Source organism: Ananas comosus, unplaced genomic scaffold (assembly GCF_001540865.1).
Source record: "Ananas comosus cultivar F153 unplaced genomic scaffold, ASM154086v1, whole genome shotgun sequence".
Lineage (NCBI taxonomy): Eukaryota > Viridiplantae > Streptophyta > Magnoliopsida > Poales > Bromeliaceae > Ananas > Ananas comosus.
Genome location: NW_017891120.1, coordinates 14,560 through 24,877, shown reverse-complemented (window position 1 = coordinate 24,877; position 10,318 = coordinate 14,560). Strand labels below are relative to the sequence as shown.

Below are 10,318 nucleotides of genomic sequence, written 5' to 3'. Positions count from 1 at the left end.
CCATTGGACTAATTAAGAATCACCCCTCCCAAGGTCGAAGGACAGCTCTTGGAGAGAAGGGCTTGGCCCTTCTCCCGAAGAGCTTGGACCCCAAGGACTAGTCGTGCAGGCCCGGTTGGCACGACTCAAGCGGGCCATGCCGTGCTAGGTCGCCCACCTCTCCTTGGCCCGGCACGGCCCAAGCACGGTTTGAGCCCGTGCCGGGCCGTCGGGCACAACGGGAAGCGGCCCAGTACTATTTGAAAGCTTCGGCCGGGCCCGACTGGCACAGATGTTATAGCAGTCGTGCCGTGCTGCAGCCCGGCCCAAAGCCGTGCTGGGCCTTGCGGCCCACGTGTTGCCTGGCTTGTTTTACACCCCTAACTATTATTCTAGAAGCAATGTTGACTTTACAGCCAAAAGTTGGTTGTAATCTTACGCCTTCATATTTTTTTTAATATTAAAATGCAAAAAGAGTTAATTAACGTGTATAAAGTCTATGATCAAAGGATTTGTAAGATTACAACCCACTTTACTTGTCCACTTATAATTCTCTTTTTCTATCTCTAAACATATATGGAGCTACAATTATCATGTGCAGTTGAAAAAAGTCAATGAATGAGCTCGTAAAGTACCTCATAGCCCAAGCGAATTAGCTGGTAATATTGCGCAATCACTTGGCTTGAACCTGGAATCAATTCCTTTAAAGTGATTAGTCAATTACACCAAAAGAAATAGCATAATAAATAATAAATGGTAACAATTAAAACAAAAAATTTAATAAGAGCTATATACATATATCCACATGTTAGTCTCATATAAGTTAAAAAATGTGACATAGATATCTAGTAAAACTCTAGTTTAATTTGAATCAATTGTTGATATTAATCTGAATCATTTGTTGATCGGCGCATGGAACTATTCCATCATTCACATGCATCATCAGATATAGTTCTGAATTTGTTTTCTGCTAAATCGATTTTTCGATTAACATAGTACGTATCAGAGTCAATTCTAAACCTTTTCACCTTTGTGAGATAGTTTGCTTAATTCTCACTCAATTCCTATCTTTGACTAACATTTATAATTTGTGCAACAGCCCTTCTTATATATGATATTCATAAGTACATGAGTAAGAATGTGAATATATATATATATATATTTCTCGACCTATTTTCTACTAGATCGATCTTTCAGTTAACAGATACAAGTTACCTTTGGAGAAGTTGAGGGTGAATGTGGGCTGGTCGGCGCCAAGGTAGTTGATGTGGAAGATGAGCTCGTCCGGCAGGTCCTCCTTGTTCCGCCAGATGCACCACCCGATGCCGGCGTAGACGAGGCCGTACTTGTGCCCGCTCACGTTGATGCTCTTCACCAGCGGCAGCCGGAAGTCCCACTCCAGCTCCGGGTACAAGAACGGCGCGATGAACCCCCCGCTCGCCGCATCGACGTGGATCGGCGTGTCCCACCTACACAATTCAATTTAGTTCACTAAATATTGACGTATTACTAGTTTAAAAAGTAATTTGATATTTTAATTTTTGCATCACCAATCATAACACTACCGTATTACATACGAAGCGTGTAAGAAGACTTACCCTGTCTCTTGGTTCTTCTTGGTGAGGAGTTCGTTTAGCTTCTTCACATCCTCAAACTCGCCGTTGAGAGTCGAACCGAGGATGGCTGCGACGCAAATGGTGTTCTCGTCGACCAACTCGACGGCCTTCTCGGGATCCATGACATAGTACCCATCCCTCAGTTTCACCTCCTTCAGTTCGACTTCGAAGTACCGCGCGAATTTCTCCCAACAAACCTAAACACAGCCCACATTACATAGAGAAATTAGTCAGTAAAACTGTAAAAGATATGGAAAGAGTGCTGCTACATATACTCCTAACGGTGAGAAAGTCTACTGTGTTTGAGAGAGACAAGTATAACATTATCTATTCGTAGCCAATCATATCTCTACTTTTGAGAGAAAAGTACAACAAAAATATTTTGCTAAGAATCATGATGGAATGGTTGAACACCAGTGAAACTTTTTGATTGATTAGAGACACCAAATCAATAATATAAATATAGTATTTTAATTTTTTTTCCTAACTATATCTTATAATTATTAATTACTAATTACTAATGATGTGGTAATATCATTATTACAGTCTAATCATTAATTACTAAACCCGAAATGCTATTATTAAACCCTAAACGTAGTCATTATATTCTTAGACCTAAGCCCTAACCCCTCTCTATATATGTATATCAACTCATCAACAATAAAATGGGACATCCAAAAATGGGGTACTCTAAGCAAGCATTTCTCATAAATTAAATAGGATTAATTTCACACGTATCTTTTCAAATTTTGAAAAACGTGCATAGTAAAATTGCATTTAAGGGCATATCTGGTTCACATATTTTAAGATGTCTAAAAATAGTACATTGGAATTATAAAATTTTATGTTTATTTTACTACAAGAATCCGACGATTTGCGTAGGATCTTTCACTCCCTTAAAATATGGGATTGATAAATTCTTTCTCTGTAAGTGTTTGATTTAAAGGAGACTAAAATATTTTTGTGCAAATTTTATATCTATCTCAAAATTTTAAATGGGAGTGAAAAAGATAAACAAATATATGAATTCCCAAAATTTAAGAATGTTTAAATAAACTTTATAGTCAAATAGTTATAATTTTCATATGATTAATTTAGTGTAAAGTAATATATAATAATAGCTAGTTTCCATAGAAAAAGGCACCGCGATAATTTTATTAATATACTCATATACGTTCTTTCAAATGCAAAAAAAACTAAATTGTGCGAACGAAACAGGCTCTTAATTTTAAGCGCTTTGACTTTCCGAGTGTATCCGGATACAGGTATACTATAAAGTTCCCTATAATATTATTGATGAGGTGGCAATACTATTCTTAAACTCTAAATGTAATTAAATACTAAACCCTAAACCTTAAACCCTATAATAAATGTAAGATCGATATGATTGCGACGAATAAATATATAACAATTTAGTTAGGAAGTTGGGCTTTACTTGGACATTTGCTCCGGTGACGATGTTGGGCTTGTCGAAAGGCTTGCCCTCGGCCTTGCGCTTGTTCTGCCACTTCCTCTTGAAGGCCAAGCCCGCGAGCATTATGGCCTCGGAGGACCCGACGGTGCCGACGCCCACCGCGGCCTCCGACTCGCCGAGAGGGGCGTTGAAGAGGTGCGCGATCATGTTCACGCATCGATTCTGCAATCAAAATCAGTAAAGGATATATTGAAAAATTTCAGTAAATTTTAGGACACTTCAAAGACCAAGCACTTAAAAAGATAACAACATACAATTTAGGGAAGTTTTGAGAGATGCATTAGCTATGCACAGCAATGTATAGACCCTAATTGGGCCAAAAATACGTAAGGCCCAAGAAAGATTGGGTTGGATTCGGAGCGAATTTTCAAAATCAGAAGCCGAATCCGAGTCCAACAACCAAGTCCGAATCCCGAATCTAAATCTGAACCTTTGAAAACCTAAACCCGAAATCTCGAAACCCAAGCCCAAAACTGAAAATACGAATAGTATTATTTCTTTTTTAACATACATAAATATAGAGTCCGGCTACTATGCTATCGATAGCACTAACTATTTGGTGCTATCAAGTTTTCTGCCGTTAGATCTACCTTTTTGACCATTTTCATCCGTTAGATCATACATACTATTCAACCAACCAACCACCCACTTAACTCTAGAGAACAACAATCATTCTAACCACGCATTTCTTCGTCCAAGGACTAAAACCTAATAGCACCAATAACTTAGTGATATTAATAGTATAATAACCTAAATCTATGAAAATATATTGTACTAAAATCTAAATTTTCAAAATACAAATTCTAATATAACATCGAATATTCACATATTATATAATAAAAAATTCATTCATGTTCGGATCGAGTACAGATAAAATTCATACTCCACCTGAATTTATTAGGTTTTCGGAAGAGTCAAAATTGCATAATACATTTATCGTAAAAAATAATTATAAAGCAAATTATAACAAAAGTTTGATGCATAAGGCAAGGACTTTTTACAAAAAAAGTTTTACTATACTGTAATTAGGGACTTTTATATAATTCTTAAAAAGTTGAACGCGGCTATAGTCATTGTCGGCGTCTCAATAACTCTGGACAATACGATCATCCTGTGCACAAGATTTTTGAAAAAAAAAAAAAATCAACCTATATTCCAATGATTTATTTTATTTTATATTCTATTATTAGAAAAAAAAAAGTTGATATGACAAGTTAGTAAATTATTTTTAAAAAAAAACTATGTATGGTGTAAGATTTAAGCCCAATAAAATTCGTTTGCAAATAACATTGCTCAAGAACAAAAATTTATAACATTAAATATATATGCAATACAAAGAAATAAATTTATAACTTATTAGAATGGAAAGGATTTAAAATCAACCATAATTGAAAAACAAATTCAAGCATAATCTTACAGTAACTGGACCAATCAAGAAAACAAAATAAAAAAAAAACTGCATTCTAGTAATTAAATATATAATAGGATAAACTTCAAATTGGCTCCGTGTGGTTAAACTTATTTTTTACTTTATCACCCTTTAGTTAAAAAAAAATTATATTTGTTTTTCATGATTTAATTTTTATTTTACCTAAAACTTTTAGACCAAGTGGGATGATAAAGTATAAATTTTTGGAAAAACTTCAAAACCCTCCAGATTTCGTAGTTTCTCGCTTTGCCCCCTGTGATTTAAAATATATCAATGTGCCCTTCTGTGGTTTCTGTTTTATCTTTTTCTTATCAATTTCATTAATTTTTTTCTTAAATCAGTGATAAAGTTAAAATTAAAGGGTACTACAGTGAATATTTGATAAATCTAAATAGATATCTGAAGTTTTTTGTATATAATTTAATGAAATATTAACGAAAAAGCTATCAAAAAATAAAAACGAAACCACAGGGAGGGCAAATTGATACATTTTAAACCACAGGGAGGTAAAGTGAGAAACTACAAAACCACAGGAGGGTTTTTGAAGTTTTTTCTCTTTTAAAACTCACGTAATGACAAAATAAAAAATGTGCTGAACTAGGAAAGGTAAAGTGTAATATTTTGAATTACATAATGATAAATTAAAAATAAGTTAGACTATGAAGGAGACAAAAATATAACTTTTTAAATTAGGAGGCACCAAAATAAAAAGAAACTATACAAAGAGGGGGAATTTGAAGTTTACACCCAATAATACTGCACTCATAGATTGGAGCCAACCCATCAACTTGGTTGTGACTTGTGATAGGACAACTCAAAAGAAAAGCCACTTGGAAGGGCACGTGTCACAAAAATATTGGACAGAGTATTTAATATTTTGTATTTTTTTTTCATTTTTTTTTGCACCTGTAAAAAAATTGTTGGAATAGAAATTAAGTATTTAAATATCGTGGTATAGAATTATGCCGAAAATTTATCAGTATGGTATGATACGATGCGTAACGGACCGGCTCAATATGTGCTGGTCATAAGAAAATATATGTGTGCCGATATGTAATAATATAAAATAGTTTTTTTTAAACAATAAAATATATCAATTATTTACTATATATTTTTATCAAACTTTTTGAGCTGCATTGAAAAAATTACTTGCTAATTTTAAAAATGAAATATTTTAAGTTGTGTCATCGGCACAGAAATTATATCGTATCGATATCTTACTGGTACGATACGGTACGGTGCATACATCCGCACCAATGGATACTTTAATTAAATCATCCGTTCTACTTTTTTTTTTTATTTTAAAAAGCATTGAATTGTGTGGCGCAATCAATAAAGTGGATCCCACCAACTCCACCAATTACCTTTTTTTTCTTTTAAATTATGCCATTATTTTTTATGTAAAAAATAGAAAAAAATAAATATATACAAAAATTTCTAAACATTAGAATATTTGTAAACAAGAGCATAAACTTTTAATTTCGATAATCGAATTCTCTATATTTTATCAATTAATTTAATTATGATAATTTAACATGCGTTTTAAATCACAAATCTGGCATGTTATTTTGAATAACTTAAAATAGAGAAAAAAAATGTTCTCTTCTTGATCTAATTATGATAATTAAGCATCAGAATTAAAAAATATCATGAATTTATCTTTATTTATATTATTTATTTATATATTAGAAATTACAAAATTAATTTTTGCATTTAAAATTATAAAGATTTAAATTGGCCTAGAGAAAAAAGTATTATTTAAACAAAAATAATTAGAAATATTTTAAAGAAATAGTAATGATTAATGTCATTTGACGAAGAGTTATTTATCTTGACTGGTTACATTATTATGGTGTGTTCGAATTTATTAAAATTGATTAAATCATTCAATAAAACTAAAAGAATGGGTTATATGAAACTGCACTTATCCATGAGCAGAATATAAAACTTTTCTTCTAACTATAGAAACTTTTTTTCATCAATACAATTTGCAGTGTTAGCATATTTTGGGCATAATTCCTTTTTAGAAATTGAAATAAACAAGTTACATTGCTAATAACTTTAACTATTAAAAATTTTTGAAAAATAGCTCCTCAAATTTAAAATATCTTTTAGCATTCAATTCATTAGTAAATTTAAGATGATACTTTTTCAATAAATATAGATATTTTAAAGTTCCGAAGAGCATATAAATACCATTCCAAACTTTTTTTTTTATTATTTGTTTAGCACATTACAATAAACATTCACAGTAAATCAGGAATAATAGGAAACAAGAGCTATCCCAAAAGCCACATCTAGATTTTTTTTTTTTTTTTTTTTTTTTTTATAAATAATAATAATAATAAAATAATAATAAAGAAATCAACACATCAATTAGAGGGAGGGAAAAGTTAAACTGGCAGATAGAGATCCTAAATATTTCGTTCTTCTTTTTTTTTTTTATCGTTTTTTGATATGACCTTCAGTTTTGTGATTTTTCTTTTTTTTGTGATTTCATATGTTGGTTAATATAAAATTAAGAATCAAACAATATGCATCTTATAAAATATAAAAAAATGATGCAACAAATTTTTGGACTGGCACTATATTATATATATATATTACGTATATTATTATATATATATATCATTTGAGTAAGTACCTCTCATGCGCATGAGTACATCTTTATCCGGGAATTGAACATGTTTTTTGTTTTGATAATCGCAATGCATCTACTTTATGTACCATGAGCTCGTGGTGACGGGTACGTCCATTGTCGACGTAGTTCTTGTTGCGCGCGGCCATGAGACTTTCGCACTCCGAGGCTCCATCCACGTCGTCCGAACGACGCCAGGTTTCAGCACGCGGTTTCCGTCGACATACAGTCGTCATTGATAAATCTGGTACCCGCTCCTTCGGATCGACTCCTCTCGACATCCGAAACCTAGTTATAGACAAACCATCCTATACTTATGAGTCATCTCACTGTCACATCAGCAAGCAGCAGTACAATATCAACATCGACTAATACATTTGTTCAAATCGATACACTGCGATACAACTAATAAATAATAAAATTAAATTTTGATATTACTTGATAGATTCAATTAGATTTGATCACTATATTTGCCATAATTGAATCATCACCTGGAAGGGAAGTGCGAACGGTTGTCGTAGCGCGAGGCAAAGGTGGAGTGGATCGACACGCCGTCTGCGGATGCGTCTTGGAGAGCGCACATTTTATGCTTCCTGTTATTAGATTCTGGCTTCTTCTGTAAAGAGATTGTCGCTAGAGAGGCAGTTTTTTAATAATAGAGAAGAGAGTTTGAGAGGCAGCGAAAGAGACAAGATGAGAACTTATGATGGTGAGACAAGGTGGGGGGCTATCATATGCATAAGAATTTATCATATATAAATTATATAAATATAAGATTAAATATATTAATGTTAGTATTCTAATTCTTGTTAATGGCAAGTAATGTTGGTATGGTTGGGGAGACATGCAAGGACCAAACTGACAAATAGGAAGAAAGTAAGAAAGAAGCATTGATAATATTTATAAAGCGAAACGTGATGGAAAGAAGAGTCTTTGTTCACATGGAAAGAGGAGAAGCACTTTCCCTCACACACACTTTTATTTTGTTTTTTCTTTCTTATTATTATGTATTATTCTCCAGAGAGAGAATAATGTGTTATAAATAACTACTACTATATATACCAGTAAGAAGAATACTCTCGTAGGGAGGAGCCTGGGGAGGTTAATTTGTATTTATATATAATTATTATTTGCATTAATGGAAGGGTGAGATTTGAAAAGAAAAATTAATTAAGTTGGAATCTTCTAAAATATCTGAAAATTTAATGCTTTAAATTTTTAGCTTGAATTTACTTTTCTGGATATGGAATAAAATCAACAGTCAATAATGATGGTTATTTATGGGTCTATTACGTGCAGGATAAAAAATACGGGCTTTTGTTTGTAAATGCCCCCTAATTAATTTTATTTGGCGAAAATGCCTGCATAAAATTTATTTGCAAAAGTGGTCTAGCCCTGGCCGCCAGCGCCGCTACTGTCAGGCTACGCGGCAGGGCCTGGCCGGTGTTAATTGAAGCACGTAATTCGTGTTACCGGTCTAAACCGGGTTAACGAATCACCGGCCTGTTCATAGGACAGGCAAACTACGGGACATGGTTCGGTTTGCCATATAACATCGGTGATGTCGTTGCACTGTGCTAAACACGGTGACCGTTCACCGCGTTTAGATCACACGTGAACCATTTACCGTGTCTTCCCGATATTGGCCAAATACGCTGGCTTGTTGTATGTGTATATGAACACGACTTAACAATTTTCTGGAGCGCATAACATACATGTTGTATTGACACGGTGAACCCATTCACGCTGTCCAATACATTTGCTTTGTGTCATGGGATATTCCGGGGCAATACAATTGTATTGGACACGGTGACCATTTCACCGTGTCCTATGAAAGCGACGCGTGAATGGATCCACCGTGTCCATAATACATTGTTGTGGACACGGTGAAATGGATCACCGTGTCCAAATCAACTGGCGCTACACCTTTAAAATTGGTCTAGCAGAAGCATAAAAATACAATTAACAAGATTCCAATCCATAGAATACCATACATATACCTATCAATACACAAACAACACATCAACAATCACAAACATAACAACAAAGTAATACAGATCACAATCACACAAAATTAATACACATTAAACATCAACAACCAATAGAAATCTCAAATAATATATATAAATATAAAATATAAAACAAATATACAAAATAATATAAAGTTATATCAATAATATATAAATATAGATATCATGTTCTCCTCCTGACGTACCTCTCGACACGTCGCCTACACGTCCGCGTCAGCGGACACGAGAAACAACAATCATGCTCATCAAAAGGCTCCAAAGACTCCAATGTGCCTAGCATGCTCTAAAGCAGCCACCTCAATAGCCGGCTCACTCACAGCCAGTAGCAGTTGCGGTAGTATGTGTGGCTGGAGGATGAAGAGAGGGCTGATCTTGGCCGTGGAGGAGCTGAAGAGGAGGCCTGATCTTACGGATAGACTCTGAAGCGCCGCGAGCCTAAAAAAAACAATATCAACCTGCTGAGTGCTGGATCTCCTGCGGTAACTGGTGCTGGTGCTTGGAGTCGTAACATCAGCATAAGGTGGCTCCACCTATCGTGATGAATGACAATCGATGACTATATATCGGTGCATGGCCGGATCCGTGATGCTCCACCATAAGTCTGTCTGTCCTAGGAGGTACATGTATGTGTGGAAGCGTAGGTAAAGTCTCCAGACTGCCATGCCAGTGATGGGCGACAGTCTGTGATAGGTAGCTAAGAACTCAATCCTCCTGAAATATAGGTAGGACAACGGTCTGATCGTATAATGTGATCTTACCTGCAGGATACAACCTGAAATAAAAGCAACAATAAAAAAAATTAACGAAACTTCTTGTATATATAAAATTAATATAGAAAAGATATTGCAATTACCAATCATACAATATCTTCGACGGTCCAACGAGTCTGATAGGCGATGTGGCGCTGTATAGGTCATTAGATATCCACTCCCTGGTGATCGTCCAATAACCACTGCATGTAGACATGGTACTCGTATCGATCTGGATTCTGTCTTAGGGGCACATTGCTAATCTACTACATCTAGTCCTTCCAAGCTCAATGTATAGCGTGGTATGCCGCCTCAATTCCTCATATGCTCTGCATCGTGAATTGATGCGAGTTATGGCATACACAGGTTCAGGTATAGTGCTGTAGTAAGCCCAAACTGGCTG

General features: G+C 34.6%; 1 protein-coding gene across 1 annotated transcript; it reads right to left on the bottom strand.

Annotated features, from left to right (window-relative positions):
• Positions 1-614: 614 nt before the first annotated feature.
• LOC109704659 (glutamate decarboxylase) lies at positions 615-3,231 on the bottom strand (the record flags this gene model as incomplete). Its single annotated transcript, XM_020225424.1, has 4 exons — positions 3,031-3,231; positions 1,578-1,792; positions 1,195-1,448; positions 615-667 (listed from the first exon to the last, which is right to left on the bottom strand). Coding segments are annotated over exons 1-4 (708 nt in total), but the record flags the coding sequence as incomplete, so codon positions are not given.
• Between the last annotated feature and the right edge of the window lie 7,087 nt (positions 3,232-10,318).